The sequence below is a fragment of the Caenorhabditis remanei genome, chromosome V, assembly GCF_010183535.1.
Source record: "Caenorhabditis remanei strain PX506 chromosome V, whole genome shotgun sequence".
Taxonomy (NCBI): Eukaryota; Metazoa; Nematoda; class Chromadorea; order Rhabditida; family Rhabditidae; genus Caenorhabditis; species Caenorhabditis remanei.
Genome location: NC_071332.1, coordinates 7,963,856 through 7,980,790, shown reverse-complemented (window position 1 = coordinate 7,980,790; position 16,935 = coordinate 7,963,856). Strand labels below are relative to the sequence as shown.

The window sequence follows — 16,935 nt, the reverse complement described above, 5'->3', positions numbered from 1 at the left end:
CCGAGAAACCAAGTCTCAAATAAAGAAAATTCTGAGAAAAGTGTAAAACCTGGAATGTTCTTTTAGCAGTCTATATTTAAGCGAGTGTATCAGTTTCAAATAATATTTTCTAATTATCGATTTATTCAAGTAAATCCTGGTAGATTCGGATCTAATTTTATCAATGCAAGCAGACGATCTGGATCAATTGAACTATTTTAAAACGAAGGAATCTGTTTCCGATCATTAAATCTCCACCTCCTCAATTTCTAAAACAGTCAAAAAACAAGTAAACATTCACCGACTGGTTCCCCTAAAAATTCCACGAAAACCTTCTGCACACACCGATTCCCACAAGAGGACACATAGAAAAATGTCTCAAAATAAAACTGTGTGCCAAAAAATCAGTGGGAAGGAGCTGCCAGTATATGTACATTATACACACAATGTTTGCTCCGTGGGGTCAAATGAAAACTGGAATTGGAAATGATTGCTTTTCACTGCAAAGAGGTTACAAGGTTACTAGTAACAAAGTTTGAGGGGCGGAGAAGATTATGCTGGTATTTAAAAGAAATTCAGACGCTGAGTTCAACATTTTACATTTGCAGAATGGAAGCTAGATTCGTTGTGGTGAGTTTTGTTTAAAAATGTAGTTTTCATAATTTCTGATTACAACTCACAATTCACAAAGCAGCACCTACATAACAAAATTCCATTCCAAAACCAATGATATTTTCCAGTTCCTTTCCCTCTTGTGCCACTCAGCGTTGTCTGCCGATGTCGACTGTTTTGCTGCTCGTGACCCTGGAACAACATGCTCCGAAAATAGTTCGTCTAGAATGTTCTACTATCTCCCACGTCTTGGAACGTGTCAACCATTCATGTATCAAGGATGTGGAGGAAACAGTAACCGGTTCAGCAGTCTACAAGAGTGTAGATCAGCGTGTACCAATGCTCAAGCTCAAAGGGATTCTGAGTCAACTGATGAAACTGTTCAAATGAAGTGTGAGTAGACTGAACCATTATACAGCTAACCAGTAAGTTTCAGCTGCCTGTTCTGCTACTTATGACACTGACCACTTGACTCCAGTCAGATGCTCTTCTGCTGCCAACACATGCCCACAAGGCCACAATTGTATTCAATCATTCTGCTGTCCAACAGCCAGTAAGTTTTAGAAAGTTTGTCCTGATTCATCGAAATCTTTTTCCAGACTACCTCTGCAACTTGACCTATGACTCTGGAAAGTTCGCTGTCGGCGGAGAGAAGAGTGACAAGTACTTCTGGGTTCCAAAATACACAACATGCATGCGTTTCTCGTTTTATGGAACTCTTGGAAATGCAAACAACTTTCCAAATTACAACTCGTGCATGGCTACCTGCGGAAATCAAACAAGAACTGCTAACTAATTGAATCAAGTTTTCTGAAGACATCTATCTGTATTTTGAATCCTTCTTTTGTGTTAAACTTTTGACATGTTTTCTAAGTTTTCCGGGTTGTTTTGAAGTATTGTAATATTTTCTAAGAGTAATCAAGTAAATCGGATAAAAATGTATATGTCTAAATTACTTATTTTTGAATGAAAAATGCATACAGAATTTTAATCCTTCGCTTCTGATCCTCCAACGGTTTTTCACAGACCATTTCACTTTGAACCACAGGTAACCTGTTCATTTAGTTTAAAATTAGAACAGTTCGAACTTTGGCAAACAGAGACTGTCCGCACAGTGATTTGTAGTCACTGAATCGAGAATCGTAGTTCACTACGCTTTTCTTTTAGAGTTATTTATCATCTCACCATACCATCTATCAGAATACACGTGCAAAACTGACGAACACAATAAAAAGAACACAATGTTTCTTCCTCCTCCTCAACTAAAATAAAACCAAAGAACCAGTGGTTCGTGTTATTTTTGTGAATGGCAGATAAATATGTTGACTACTTCCCGGTTTAACCAGTTAGTCTCACAATCTATCACAAATTATCTCTTTCGGGTTTCCCTTTTTTCTTCAGATATCTTTGAATTAATTAAGGAAGTAGAAGATTATTTGTGAGGGAGTGGAGTTTACTAATCTTGAACTGCAATGTCCTATGATATCACTCTTAATGCCGAACTTCAGTTCCACGTTTCATTGATGTTGGACAACAAACCAAAAAACATACAAGTAACCACTGAACTCAAAAGTAAGAGAAAAGAAGGAAAAAGTTAAAAAAGAGCGATTGTTTGGGTACGCGAGAACTGTGTCGCTCGCCGAAGTAAATATAAAAGAAGGAGAGAGCACCATTGAGCTCTTACCTAACTTTGCCACAACTCTCCTCTTTCATTTTCTATTCTTGGCAAAAGGAAAAATGATTTCTTCCCTAGTTATATTGGTTTCTATTCTCGCTTTGGCAGTTTCCTATCCGTATTCTCAGCAGTATGGAAACTACGATCAACAATATTCTGCTCAATCTCAGTATTACCCATCGTCTGATCAAAGAGGATATCAGAATGGATATTACGGAATGCAAGGAGATATGGGAGGTTATCAAGGAGGTATGCAGTCCCAGGACTATCAAGGAAACCAATTCCAAGGAGGATACCAAGGGTATGGTCAAGGAGGCCAAGGTTACCAAAACCAAGGATACCAAAGCCAAAGAAGTCAAGGAGGATACCCAAGCAGATACAGAGGGTCTGATTCCTCTTCAATGTATTCTCCATTCATGGATTTGACCAACTATTATGGATCACAAGGAGTTCCACAATATTACGGGTGAGTTTAAATTTAGATAAGATGATTTGAATTTCCAAGGTAAATTTCATACTTATTGGATATTCCGTCAGGTAAAAGATGGTTCAATTTGAGTATTATTGACCCAGATCTTGTCATATCTATATTCAAAATCATACAGCCAACATTTTTTTGCAAAACAATGTTATTTTCAGATATCCATCATCCGCTTCATACCAAATGACCCCATACTACCAGAACCAAAACCAGAACCAACAATACAGTAACATGCAACAACAATATAACACTCCATCTCAATCCTCCTGGTCTCCAATGTATTATGGAAATGGAAATGGATACCAATCCCAATCTTCTTCCCAACAATCCATGAACATCCGTCCATTCCAAAACTCATGGGGACAATCTCAAGGAAGCAGCAGTAACGGATGGGGGAACCCTTATCAATTCACAAAAGTGAATGCTCAAGTCACTGACGAGAATGATAATGTTGATGGATCAGGAATGGACTCTTCCGAGTAAGTAGTGAAATGACAGTATCTTATTTGTGTGACCAGAGAAACATCCGGAGGTTTGTATAGTGACTAATTGTGGATTTTTGGGACGCGGTCTCTAAGAAAATAATAAAAAAATAGAAAAAAAGAAAGATAGACAGTTGAAATGTCAGTTCAAAGTAAATAGCTAGGACTCAGGAATTTATAGGCCAACATATATAAATTTATAGAAGATAAAAGGAGAAATGAATTTTAGGTTCAAAAAAATCCGATCCAACGAGGGATTCTGTTTTTCCGGTAAAAGAATCGAGGGAAAAGCGTTGTTACCGGACGTGAATAGCCCCATTATGATTTTATTGCTGATAGTGAGAGATTCTTAATATAAATTATTTTTTGATTTTTCTGTAGAACCTTACCACCACGACTATGATTTTAATTTACCTATGGAATTCTATAAGTTGCGTAGTGATTTCGATCCACTTTCAAATATTGGAGATTTGAAACCTTAAAATTTGTATTTTGTTCCAGACAAACATCGAGTGCTCCAAACGCTGACGACTCTCAGATGATTACCAACAATGATTAGATACAGCACATGTGTTTCCTCAATCACGTTTTGATTTTTACTGTACGAAAATGAATGATTTATATTCCTTTCACAAAATATTCTTGTTCACCTCATCTATTCCAACATTATTTCTTTGAAAATATTTCATGAATTGTGTGACATACTAAGAAATGGAAAAGATAATGTACCACAACATCACGAGGACTATACGGACCTTCCCAAGAAGAAAGCTTATAATTGTTTTGAATATTAACACAAGTGATAATCGTTCTAATACGTTTTTACCAATAACATAAAGCAAGTGGGTTTGCAATGTATATTGACATCTTATCCTCCTTCCACAGCACAACCCTCAGTGTTTAGCCGTTTGTTTTAAAAATAAAATTTTTTTAAACTCCCGACAACTGAATGTATTTCCGTGAACTCCCATATTCCTACTTAATAATGAAAACTACTAAAAAGATTGAAAATAAGGCTTTTTGATTCTTCTAACCAAGATTATTCTTCCATAAGAAAAAAAGGCGAGCATTATCTTATAGAAGTCTTAAAGATGTGGTAAGTTGTTTTATTTCAAGTTTCTTTAAACGATTTAGTATCTCCCGAGAAGATGAGAACTGATCTGCTATTGTTACTGAAAATGTTGAAATGACCTGTGGCGGAAATAAAGCGAATAATTACCATTTAACGTTTTTGTTAAAAGTCAACACCAAAACCGTTTTGACTCTGCGAGCCGATATTTTTCTCTGATTTGAGAACAATTGTGTGTTTTTTGGAGTTTTGGAGGAAAAAGAAAATTAATGACAGGAAATTTTGCAATTTTACACAAGTTTTCTATTGAAAAACTCGAAATTTTAGGTGAACACTAAATCAAGTCACGTTTAAAAAGTAAGAAATGGTGCTTTCTCAATAGAAAAAGTGTGAATAATTGCAAAATTCAAAATTCCATTCATTTTATCGACCATAAACATCGAAATCGAATAGTTTGAGATATGCTACCGTACCACCATACGGTAATCAGCTAAGTTTTATTGTCCGCAATGGTGTTCACGTATACTCGGTGTACTGCTCGGAAAAAAAACTATAAACTTGGTTTCTTTCAAAGTTTTTCTTCGATTTTTTGTTACTATCAAATAATTTTTCTTTTTTTCAGAATGTCCCAATCTCGTCTATCTCGTTGGTCTTCTCCTTCACCAAGCAAAATAAGTAGAGGCGGAAGTCGAAGAAGGCAAGATGACAGGCGAAGAAGCCGAGACGAACGCCGAAGAAGCAGCAGAAGTCGAGAAGAAAGCTAGCGGAGACATGAAGATCGAAAAGAAAGAGATAGGGACAGTAAAAAAAAAACGAAGTTATTTTATGACGATTGGAAAAGATGGAGAATGAAATGAGCGCGGTGAGTCATGAAACTGGAAAGAAGTTTCTTTAACACTAATTTTCCTTTTCCACTATTTCAAGGCTGTCGCACGGCCGGCCGCGGCCCTCGGCTTTTAGGGCCGCAGAGGCCGTGGATTAACCAAATGGGGTGAATTTTTGTACATCGACTAATCTTTTGATCCTCTACAAGGCCGCCTGAAGAAGCGAAAAATTTCGATGGCTGGGAACTGAGATATAGAATCGCCAGACGGCCTTTTTGACAGCCTTGCACTATTTCAAAAGAAATTTATGCTGTTTTTATTAATTTATCTTTAAAAATAAACAATTTTGAAAAAAATGAAAAAGTAGAAAACATCAAACGTTGTTGCTTTTAAATTGTAAATTGAATTGTAAAAGGTTTTTTTGAAATAAAATAATTTCAGATGAAAGAGGAGGTGACGACGCTCAAGAGGAAAGTTGAAGCGATGGAAAAAGAGAAGGAAGACTCCGGCAAGTGAATCAAGAATCTTGAAGACACGCTAGCTTCCACACAGCCGGTACGTTTCTTGAAGCTAAAATTGTAGAAAAAAATAGTTCACTTTCCATGAAACAAGAAGAATTCTCAGTATACATAACTTTTCAAAAATTCCTGAAATAACCAAACACGCAAAGTCCTCAAAATTAAAACGATTCTGCTAAGAAATGAAGGTTTTTTTTCTAACGAGGAAATTTCGCGAGTTCACGGCTTCAATCTCAACAAAAAATATGAAATTATTATTTAATAATGAGGATACTACTGCGTCCCCAACCAAACCAAACCTAACAAACTCTTCGCGTCATCGACGTAAGCTTCAACTGGCTTTTAAACTCCCTGGTGATTGATCTTGCACTTGACTGTTCCATCCAGTTACATCTTCAATCCGCCAGAATCAAAAATTTCAGTTTTTGATCTCTTTAACTTTGGGTGTCTCAATCGTTTCCAGTCCTCTCTGCTGTTAAAACTGATGTCTGCTCCGGAATCTACTTGTATTTTCACATCAAGTTCATACACATTGATAGTTCGACAGATCCGAGTATTCTCATAACAGTCATATTTGGCATAGATACAGTACCGTGCAGTAAGATGTACAATTTGGGGTTTTTCATATTGAGTGAGAAATTACTTTGGATCAACCCGTCATCTGACAAGTATGGAAAATTTCAGGTCCAAGTCGTCAAGAACAATGCGGGCGAGGACTACGTCATCATGAAAATTTTCGACGGCGTTATTCCGTATTTCCTCTCTGATGCGGCGACGGAGGAATGCCATTTTAATGCCATATTTCTTCATAGGAATTGATAGTCAAGGGGAAATCGGATGGAAAAGCGGGACGGCGAGCAAGAAAATCAGTATGTTTGAGCCAGTTCACAAGTATATTCTAAATCTGATGTTCAGACGATTTCTTCATTGGCACGAGCAACACCAAGAAGGGCGATAGTGGAGGGCTCCTAGTCAACGAAAAAGGATTCCTCATCGGAATGAACACGGACAAAGTGAAGTTCGTACGACAAAGAATCCACAGAAACGGCGAACCAGAAACTGAGGATGAATTTTACGGCCGTTTGACAGAACACACCAGCTCGAGCAAGTTTATTTCCCAGGAGAACTTGAAATACGCCGTAAGTTTTTTTGCCCACTGCATATTTCAAAGATGTGATGATGCTTGTGACAATCTTTCGTGAAAACATAAAACTCACACAATCAAACACATTCCCAGTTTGAATTTTTGATTTAGACAGTCTACACAGAAATTTGAGACATGTTTGACCAGCTGCAAAGGTGGAAAAAGTGAATATCTTAGCTTTTAAGTTTAAAATTTATGAATGTTTAATGTTCTAGTTCATTTCTAATAAGAATACATACTGTTTGACAAAAAAATAGACAAATTCTGCGAGCAAACCAGTTTTGCTAAGTTATGTGCATTTACTTCAGAAATATAGTTTATCAAATTTCTTAAATAAATTGGTGTTTTGGCTTTACACCTGGCCTACACTTTGCGATCCCTGGAGAAAATCAGTTTTCATATGCATTTAGCCTAGGGAACCTTGCATGATACCGTGTTCTCCTCCTTTCAAATCGTGGTGCTAGTAATCTTGTAATCTCTAGCAATAAGAAGCATTCATTTTCGACCCCAGATTTCAGTTTTCTTAAATCTCATTCTGTAGGGATTCCTGACTGAAAAAGGTTTCTAAAGAAAAAAGAAATCACTAGATGTTTACTTGTTTTTTTAAAGTGCATCAGAAGCTAACGAGGTGAACGTTCAATCAGTTTTTCTACTCTCACTTCATCAGAACAGGTAGATCATCTGACTTTGAACTTTTTTGAGCTTCAGCATTGGTGCAAGATGTTCTGCATTCCGGTGTACTGCTGAACAGAATGAGATTTAAGAAAACTGAAATCTGGGGTCGAAAATGAATGCTTCCCTATTGCTAGAGATTACAAGATTAATATCACCACAATTTGAAAGGAGGAGAGCACGGTATCATGCCAGGTTCCCTAGGCTAAATGCATGATTTGCCATTCAAAGTAAACTTGGATCTCTATGTTTTTCAGATCAACAACTTACAATAAGTGCAGAGACAGCAATGCCCCTCATCAACTTACTTCGCTGTAAAGCTCTTCTTTGTGCATACATTTCCTGTTCCATATTAATTTTCATGTTTATTGTAACATTTGTAATAATTTATCCTAAATTCTAATTAACAAATTTAGTATTCTCATTCCTGAAAATATTTTTAATAATAATTTATCCCTTATTGATTATTGATTCAATAACTCACAATATCCTTTAATGACTATCATTTCTTTCCCTATTTATTAATCATCTCTTTCATGTAAACCCTAAAACCAATTCATTTTCACTTTTCAGTGGTTCACATCCTTCGAAGAAATAAATAAATAAATGAAATAAATAATTAATTAAAATTGTACTTATGTCTATGAAAATCTGAAAATGAATAGTAGAATGAACAGATCATTTATCCACCGCTGAAAGCGCGGTTTCGCAGATTTATTGACTTTTACTTCTAGCATTCTAGCACCGCATCACATTATCACCGTAATTTCAATGTATTCAGATAATGCTGAAAGTTATCTTTTATAAAGACCTCCTCCTGACCGTGGACGAGGCCTATAATTATTGAGGCAGGGCAAGTGTGCTCTAATGAAGACATCTTTGGTATGAACAAACACTTCTCTGCTTGTGTATTTGTGTCTGAGTCTACGGTCAGTGAGTTCTACCATATTCGTATTGAAAGTTCCTGTCTCCAGACAAACACAAAGCTTCGATTTTTTACACAACAATACACACATATATATATAACTCAATGACTATCAAACAAATTCATGATTATCCCACCGACTGCGCGGTTTCGCCGATTTATTGACTTTCATTTTTAGCATTCTAATGTCGCATCACATTATTGATCGTAAATCCAATTTGTAGTACGTATGTAGGGCATCAACGCGTAACTTCTCGAGATCTGTATTCTGAAATTTTTCATATTAATACAGTAACTGCTCAAATTGGGCTTTAGCATGTGAGTTAACAGATAACAATATTTCATAAATGTAGCATCACCACTTCATCATTTCAAAATTCACAATAGTATTGCAAAATTCACAATAGGTCCATCTTATTGTTGTTCACTGTAATATTCTATTGTTTTCTACCTAATTTTAGATTTCTATTGAAAGTTATCTCTAGTTCTATTTTCAGAATGAGAAGTGAACAAGTTCAAAACAAAGAGAAGGTCAGTGTGTGTTTTTCGAAATTTCTTATTCGAAAATATCTATTTTCGAAAAAAATTCGAATGATATTCGAATAATTTTTCGAATATTCGTTCGAACAGTTGTTCGAAATTTTAATCGAACAATTATTCGAACGAATTTTCGAACGAATATTCGAATGACTATTCGAATATTCGTTCGAATATTCGTTCGAACCAAGGCTGCTGAAAATCGCGGCCGGCCGCGGCTTTTTCTTAAAAATCTCAAAAAGCCTCGGCCGGCCGCGGCTTTCTAGCATATAAACTGAAAACATGACTTGATATGCTTTTGACTTTTTGGTACCAATCTGACAACCAGGGTTCGATCCCCACTCGTGCCAAAACTTTTTTGTTTTTTGTTTTTGACATTTTGGTACCAATCTGACAACCGGGGTTCGAACCCCACTCGTGGCAAAACTTTTTTGTTTTTTGTTTTTGACATTTTGGTACCAATCTGACAACCAGGGTTCGATCCCCACTCGTGTCAAAGCTGTTTTTCATTTTATTTTTTGGTTTTTGGTACCAATCTGATGACCAAAGTTGTCTTTTCGGAGAAAGACCGTTCTGAAAAGAGACACTTGTAATCTAGAACAGGTTTAAAAATGTTTTCTTGGTTCTGAAATGGCTTCAGATTGGTACCAAAAAGCAAAAAATAAAATGAAAAAAGGTTTGATACCGGAGGGTGGTGATCAGATAGTTACCAAAAGTTAAAAATCGAAAACAAAAAAAGAAAAAAGTTTTGGCATGAGTGGGGATCGAACCCTGGTTGTCAGATTGGTACCAAAATGTCAAAAACAAAAAAACAAAAAGGTTTTGCCACGAGTGGGGTTCGAACCCTGGTTGTCAGATTGGTACCAAAATGTCAAAAACAAAAAACAAAAAGGTTTTGCCACGAGTGGGGTTCGAACCCCGGTTGTCAGATTGGTACCAAAATGTCAAAAACAAAAAACAAAAAGGTTTTGCCACGAGTGGGGTTCGAACCCCGGTTGTCAGATTGGTACCAAAATGTCAAAAACAAAAAAACAAAAAAAAGAAGTTTTGCCACGAGTGGGGAAATTTATCCACAAAACTAGCAATTCTTGCGAAAATTTTCCGTCGGGAGACAATACTTTTTGAAAAACAGTAAAAATTTTCAAATTTTATTAGAAACGATATTCGAAAATTGTTCGAATAAAATTGCCTTCGAATACTGTTCGAACAATTATTCGAATAGTTCGAATAATTATTCGAACATATTCGAATAAGTATTCGAACAAAATATTCGAACAGTATTCGAAAAATGTTCGAATAATTATTCGAATAAATTTTCGAATAATTATTCGAACGTTGTCGAAAAACACACACTGGAGAAGGTCATATTTACCACAACGAAACCTGATGAATCAACACATGATTGTGTTATTGCTGTTCGGAAAGAATACGCAGTGACTTATCAGAATGGTGATCACTCACATTTCGAAGAAAGACAACGAGTTACTCTCTATAGCTTATTAGATTCCACTCTGGCAATTGAGGTTAGTTCTGCAATCCAGAAAAACTTTTTTTTTGTTCAAAATTGCTTTCAGGTAGAAGTTTTCCTAATTCGAAAGATGCAAGATGTGGTTATTTTCAAAACGATTGGAGATACATGTTTCGAGTTTTTCATTGACTATGACAGAAACCGATATTTACCAAGTCCTTGCCATTTATTAGGCGTAAACAAAGAAACTCGTACTCCTGAATGGAAAGAAGGAACACTTTTCATTCCAAAACCACAAGATCGTGGACAATCTTGTGTAACATTTGAAGGGGAGCCAGGATCTGCTCTCATGGATGACAATGGAATGCTCTACGGATTTATTTCAGTGAAAAGAAGGAACGAAATCACGCTAACCAGTTACTACAATATGTGTTTACCACCAGAGGATGATGAAGTTAGTTCCAAGATAAGTCAAGAGCAGATATCTGTGAAAAAAGGGATTTGATTGACAAGGTTCCATGAGGATTAGCACATCGTTCACACCCACATGCCTTTCTTTATGAAAAATATGGCATTTCGCCTTCAAAATTTCAGAAACTGAGTATAGCCTCGCAAATTAACTTTTAGTGTAAAAGTTTACAAAAATCCTAACTATAAGTCTTGAGATAGTAGAGGTATATGACATGTAAAACGTATGCTATCGGCCATATATAATGCAGTCATGTAAAACTTGGGCTGAAACATCGAAACTGGAAAGCATCATATTGACACCAATGAGTACAATTTTTCAAACCAGGGCTTACCATGGTTGATCAAGTTGAATGTGAAAACACAAGAAACACCAGAGCCATAAACTGCTTGTCATATATTATAAGGCGTTTTCAGTTGGTTACGTCATTGAGGTATGATGCCAATATTTCTTGGGAGTAATGGTCATGTGGGTATAGACAATATATAATTCATTGAAAAATCTCACTCTTCCAGATAGTGACTTTCAAACAAAACGATATGTGACATTGCTTTAATTAACTCAAGTTTTTCAGTATGTGTGGGAGTCCACATAAATGAAGCCGAAACAATCAGATGAAGAAGAAAGATTCCAGAAAACTATTTCAGTTTCCCAATCGCATAAAATATATGAAATGTTTTAATTATTTATTTTCTAATAAACTTTTAATGAACGTATTTTTTTTGAATAACAGTGAAAATACAAATACATTTTCAAAATGTGGCAAGGTTTGACAAAAGTTCTCATGGAATCAGTGCAGTCTTAAGTTTTCCTGATTCGGAAAATTCAAGACGTGGTTATTTTCAAAACGATTGGAGATACATGTTTCGAGTTTTTCATAGACTACGACAAAAACCGATATTTACCTAGATGTTTTTGCGTATGAAACACATCAACACTGTCTCAGTCCTGCCATTTACTAGAAGCTAATAAAGAAACTTGTACTCCTGCATGGAAACAAGGAAAATGTTTCATTCCAGAACCACAAGATCATTGATAACAAGATCGTGGACAAATTGTGTAACAACAGGCTTTAATATTCTATCAATTGTTAAAATAATGAATCCAGACTTTGATGACACAAATGTGATAATTTTTCCTCTTGTGTTTTGCAAATTCTTACTAACTCTGTCTTCTGGTTATTGAAATCAACACTATAAACTCAAGACCAGGTTCCTATCAGTTTTTGCAAACTATTCTGTAGTGAACTCTTCCTGATATAAGCTTTTCAGTTTACATTGAGTTTATTTGAAATTACCTTTTCCATTTCTATATTTTTCTGTTTATAGTCAAATAAAAATTTAAATAAAACCACCAACAAAAACCAAAGATGAAAGTCACACTCTAGTAAAGCGAATAAACTTCAAAAGTAATGGTCTTTCTGATCATGAACAGAGTATAGGCTAGAGAAACACACTCTCAAATGATCAACTGATAACGGGAAGAGAAATGTTGCGTGGTGATTGTGAGAACCAAACAAAATCTTTCTATAAATGAGTTGTTCATTTCAGACAAACATTGTGTCCTGCAAACGACTTCCAGATGATTATCAGCGGCGATTAGATGCATTGCTTTTTTTCCTCAAACATTTTTTGGTTTTAACTGTACAAAAATAAATTGTTTATTGTTCCGTTATCTCCAAATAAGAAAGCTTTCTCCACAATCAACACTTTTTGAAGAGGAACTGGTATTCTTTAAGCTATTCAATTATTTTTTGGACAGACGACTGGAGGAAAAAAGAAAAAAGAGAAGAGAAGTATAACCTTGAATGTTGAATGTTCGACTATTTTGATTTCAATTTCATTTCCGATTCCGTCTCACCACTGGGGGAAATTGTCTCTCACGCCCTTTTGCTTCTTTTTTCTTCTCTTACTTCATATTTTGATTCTCACTATACTTTTCATATAATTTCAGATGGTTCTTTGCTGTCTCTGCACCCTTTTCACATGGGTATTTTATTTCCTTGCAGTAGTCGTTGTCTGGAATATTGTTAGGTGAGTGAGGATACTTTCGAGAAGAAGCAAAACACAAAAGTCAAACTTCAGGTACACTTTGGAATTGATACCTGAAGGAGGATCAGTTCATGACCGTGCGGTTTTCATCACTGGATGTGATACGGGATTCGGAAGAGAGCTTGCGAAGAAATGTGCCAAGAATGGATTCATGGTTTTTGCAGGATGCTTGACCACTGAGGTTCTAATCTTGAAACATCATGATTCATCCTAGTAAAACAGTTTCAGGCAGCTAAAAGTTTAGAAGCAGAAGTTGCGAATCCACGTCTACGCACAATTCCACTTGACGTTAGTAAAGATGAATCAGTAGAGAAGGCGGCAGAATATGTCAAGAACAACTTGGGAAATCACAGTGAGTTGTTTCTTTCTCCTACAACCTTGTGTTTTTGTTTTCAGAACTCTGGGGAGTCGTCAACAATGCTGGAATCTTTTCTTGTTACGGACCAGATGACTGGTGCAGAATGAATGATTATCAACTGGCACTCAACGTGAACTGCCTTGGAGTCATTCGTGTCACTCAGGCATTCAAGAAACTTGTGAAAGCAGCAAAAGGAAGAATTGTGACAGTGACATCTGTGAATGGAAGACTCTCCACCCCAGCTGCTGGTCCCTACGTGGTCTCGAAGTTTGGCGCGGCTGCTTACATGGATTGTATCAGGTTGGTTTGGAAGAGATGTTTGGTTTCTGTTTTGAACTTAATGGACTTTCATTCGAAAAGTATTTTATAAAACTTTGAAGCATAAATTATTCTTCAAACTTTCTTGAGGATACTTCTAGTCATCAATAATCACATAAAAGTTATTTTTCAGACAAGAACTTTACAACTTCGACGTGAAAGTGAGTATTGTGGAACCAGGAATCTTCCGAACCCCTCTTCTTGATGAGCAAGCGATGCTCAAAAGAGTGGACCACGTGTGGACTCAAATTGATGATGAAACTAGAGCAGAGTATGGAGAGAACTTCAAAAATTATTGTTAGTACTCTATGTCTTTTGTGACTTGTGCTTACCCATTATTTTTTTAGTTGCCAAAATGTGGAACAAGACATACATCTCCATGAGCACCACCAAGATTCACTATGTCGTTGACAATTACTATCACGCGTTGACTGCCAAGTATCCACGTCATCGTTATTACTGTGGATGGGACGCTATCTTTGTATACGTTCCTTTATCACTTCTTCCAACTTGGTGGGCTGATTTCATCATCAGAAATCTCGGAAAACAAGAAGTTGTTCCTGCTTGTTTGGAGGAAAAGATGAAGAAAACAAAGTAATATCTGATAACCAATTCACTTTATTCCAAAATGTTAGTTACTGTATATAAACATAAAATTCAAGTCATGACTTTATATATTTACTGTGGTGTTTTCTTAGAGACAGTTTCAACGACAATTGAGGATGGAGTGTAGGTCGGGGGAAGAGTTGTTGGCAATTGTGGGGCAACTGATTTCCTATAAATGGGAAGATTAATTGGGTTTTTATCAAAATGAGATTACTTTGGGAAACACTTCATGTATGCTTTTTTGGTAGCGAACAAGAAGACGGCCACAAGAACAGCAAGAATTGCACAGTCAACCATGTTGAAGTTGAAATACATGTATTTAGAGGTAGAGACTGGCTCAGAATAGTGATACGATGGGATGATTGGTGGCATTTCTTCGTGATGTTCGTCGCTCTTCTTCTTGTCTTTCTCTGGCACGTGGAGGACATTCGAGTTGACCTGAAAGAGGAATTGGATAGGATTAAAGGATTCGATGTGTTTACTTACCTGAACATGATTAACATTCACATGAACATTGTTGTTTCCGTTGTTGTTTGATTCCACCTTTCCTGGAGTTTCAACTGGAACAAACAAATAATCGTAGTCCATTGGTGGTGGTGGTGGAGGTGGTCCCATTGGTCCGATTGGTCCTGGTGGTCCCGGGAAACGATCATTTTCGCGAGACCCATCGTCCAATTTTTCCAGATATATTTGACCGAGAGCAGCCAAGAATAGTTTCTCATCTGTGTCATCCATCTTTGGCTTCATTGGTTTTGGTCCACGGACAGGTTTCATTGGCTCTTCCATCACAAGTTGATCTTCAATGACACGATTGTTCTTCTGACGTTTCACCTTTTCCTCATAAGCTTCCATCTCTTCTGAAGATGGGCGGTCGAAGAACTTATCTCTCTTCTCCTCGAAGATTGTCTGTCCCTGTACACGCTCTTCTTCTTGTTTCTGTTGCAACTGAATCATACTGTCTGGGTCGATACGTTTTCTTTGATTCTGATTCTTCTTCTGCATAACGTCATCCTCAAAAGAGTCACCCTCTGAACTCATTGATGAATCATCAGAAGAATCTGAATTCCGACGGATTGGTGGGTGAGGAGGAGCATGTTGTCGGAAGCATTGAACTGATTGGAATGCAAGAATAGATAGAAGAATCAGCGACGAACGCTTCATAATTTTTCAAACAAACTGACTGTCGATCACTCGAACAATTGAATGTTTAAAAGAATCGGTGGAGCGATTCAAACCAAATACGGCCTCCGTTTTGTTATGAGGGATTAGAGCGGATCAATGCGGATGTATAGAAAGTTTCAAAAATAACAGAACCCTATGACATGACGGTAACGAGTAAGGGTTTCACATCTTTCAAATGAGAAACCGGTTGGATTGGACTAATGACGTGGCAGACAAGAGGAAACAGTACAGAACACAAGATAGCTCGGACAGGTTGTTTCAGAGGAACTTTAGTCAAAAATATTTATTCTCAAAACTTCAAAATACAACATCAAAATAACAAAATTATTACATACAAATGCTGAGAAGGAAGAAACATAATAAAGTACAACCAGTTGAACTTATTCAACACGAGATGGATACATAGAAGGCGTCACCGAATTTGTTTTTCCAGGAAGAACAACTGAAGGGCTGTCTGATGACGGGGTGAATAATGTTTTCTTGATAAATGTGAGTCGCTCATTGAACAAAACCATGATCACTCTGAAATTTTTAATTGAAAATAGAAATAGAATGAATGGAAACCAACCCATCAAAGGAATGAACGCATTGCCATATGACTGTACCACAGAAGAATGACCAAGTTCTCTTATTACTCAATAGACTCAGCTTGTAAGTGAATACCATATCAATCAATATTACAGCATCTTGAATCATTGTTTGAATGAACAAAGCTTGGTTCTTCTTCTGTTTTCTCCTTCTTTCTTTCACATCCAAATCAGTAGATTTGTAGAAAAAGTAGATTTTTGAAAAGGTTGCAGCGTTTAATAACCCCATCGCAACAAGAAAAATGGCAGTAGCATCAATTTGATAATCATGATCCTCTTCACATTTTGGATCCATGTTTGGGAACCATGTCAGATCAATCGATGTGTATGTCAGCCAGCATTCGCGGGCTGGAATCTTTTCAAAGTATTACTGTAGTAGTGATAAGAAAACTTACGTATGTAACGGAAGAACTGCATTGTTATTCTCACAAGTCTATATAAAAACAGCAAAGATGTGATGAAAAGAGTGGTTTTGAAACCGAAAAATCTCGAATAGTACATTGTGAAATACATTGCACAGAATCGATTTATAGCAATATACATTCCAGTCACCTGAAATCCCGAATACAATGAATTGGCTATTCCTATGACTAAGGTTTCGTAGATTGGGCTGAATGGGGAGACTCCACTGAAAATAAAACTATCATATTGGGTTTGGGTTTAAGACGAACTTACATCAATGTTATAGGAAGAAATGTTCCTAGAAATGCCCATGCGATGATTATGATATTAACGACTGCCCGAGAAACACATATAATGTTGAAAGATGTTCTCTCGGCTGCTGATTTTATGAATATGTAGATGATGAAAAAATTGGAAACTAGACCAATTATTCCGATCTGGAATGATGAAACAATTGACAGAACTTTAAAAGTTTTTTTTTGAAATCCGGTATTCACTTACCACAAGGATGATAAAAGCAGCTGATAAATTAAGTATATCCGTGTAGTTGGGAGCTGTAGTGCTCATCGTTTCCAA

The 16,935-nt window shown here is 36.5% G+C and overlaps 6 protein-coding genes across 6 annotated transcripts; 4 read left to right on the top strand and 2 right to left on the bottom strand.

Moving 5' to 3' along the window:
- Positions 1 to 588: 588 nt before the first annotated feature.
- On the top strand, positions 589 to 1,387 carry GCK72_018071 (uncharacterized protein; the record flags this gene model as incomplete). Its single annotated transcript, XM_003114183.2, has 4 exons — positions 589 to 609; positions 720 to 984; positions 1,028 to 1,144; positions 1,191 to 1,387. The coding sequence occupies 4 exons, from the start codon at positions 589 to 591 to the stop codon at positions 1,385 to 1,387; spliced, it is 600 nt and encodes a 199-aa protein (XP_003114231.1).
- Positions 1,388 to 2,328: 941 nt separating this feature from the next.
- Positions 2,329 to 3,230, top strand: GCK72_018070 (uncharacterized protein; the record flags this gene model as incomplete). Its single annotated transcript, XM_003114107.2, has 2 exons — positions 2,329 to 2,732; positions 2,906 to 3,230. 2 exons carry the CDS (start codon positions 2,329 to 2,331, stop codon positions 3,228 to 3,230), a joined length of 729 nt encoding a protein of 242 aa, XP_003114155.2.
- Positions 3,231 to 6,433: 3,203 nt separating this feature from the next.
- On the top strand, positions 6,434 to 6,842 carry GCK72_018069 (uncharacterized protein; the record flags this gene model as incomplete). The annotated part of the gene is made up of 2 exons (XM_053732378.1): positions 6,434 to 6,509; positions 6,556 to 6,842. The coding sequence occupies 2 exons, from the start codon at positions 6,434 to 6,436 to the stop codon at positions 6,840 to 6,842; spliced, it is 363 nt and encodes a 120-aa protein (XP_053581291.1).
- Positions 6,843 to 10,516: 3,674 nt separating this feature from the next.
- On the top strand, positions 10,517 to 14,180 carry GCK72_018068 (uncharacterized protein; the record flags this gene model as incomplete). The annotated part of the gene is made up of 7 exons (XM_053732377.1): positions 10,517 to 10,840; positions 12,809 to 12,888; positions 12,940 to 13,087; positions 13,135 to 13,258; positions 13,303 to 13,564; positions 13,716 to 13,879; positions 13,930 to 14,180. 7 exons carry the CDS (start codon positions 10,517 to 10,519, stop codon positions 14,178 to 14,180), a joined length of 1,353 nt encoding a protein of 450 aa, XP_053581290.1.
- Positions 14,181 to 14,260: 80 nt separating this feature from the next.
- Positions 14,261 to 15,349, bottom strand: GCK72_018067 (uncharacterized protein; the record flags this gene model as incomplete). Its single annotated transcript, XM_053732376.1, has 3 exons — positions 14,261 to 14,357; positions 14,403 to 14,626; positions 14,675 to 15,349. 3 exons carry the CDS (start codon positions 15,347 to 15,349, stop codon positions 14,261 to 14,263), a joined length of 996 nt encoding a protein of 331 aa, XP_053581289.1.
- Positions 15,350 to 15,750: 401 nt separating this feature from the next.
- On the bottom strand, positions 15,751 to 16,926 carry GCK72_018066 (uncharacterized protein; the record flags this gene model as incomplete). Its single annotated transcript, XM_003114342.2, has 5 exons — positions 15,751 to 15,892; positions 15,939 to 16,305; positions 16,353 to 16,585; positions 16,633 to 16,796; positions 16,861 to 16,926. 5 exons carry the CDS (start codon positions 16,924 to 16,926, stop codon positions 15,751 to 15,753), a joined length of 972 nt encoding a protein of 323 aa, XP_003114390.2.
- Positions 16,927 to 16,935: the final 9 nt, after the last annotated feature.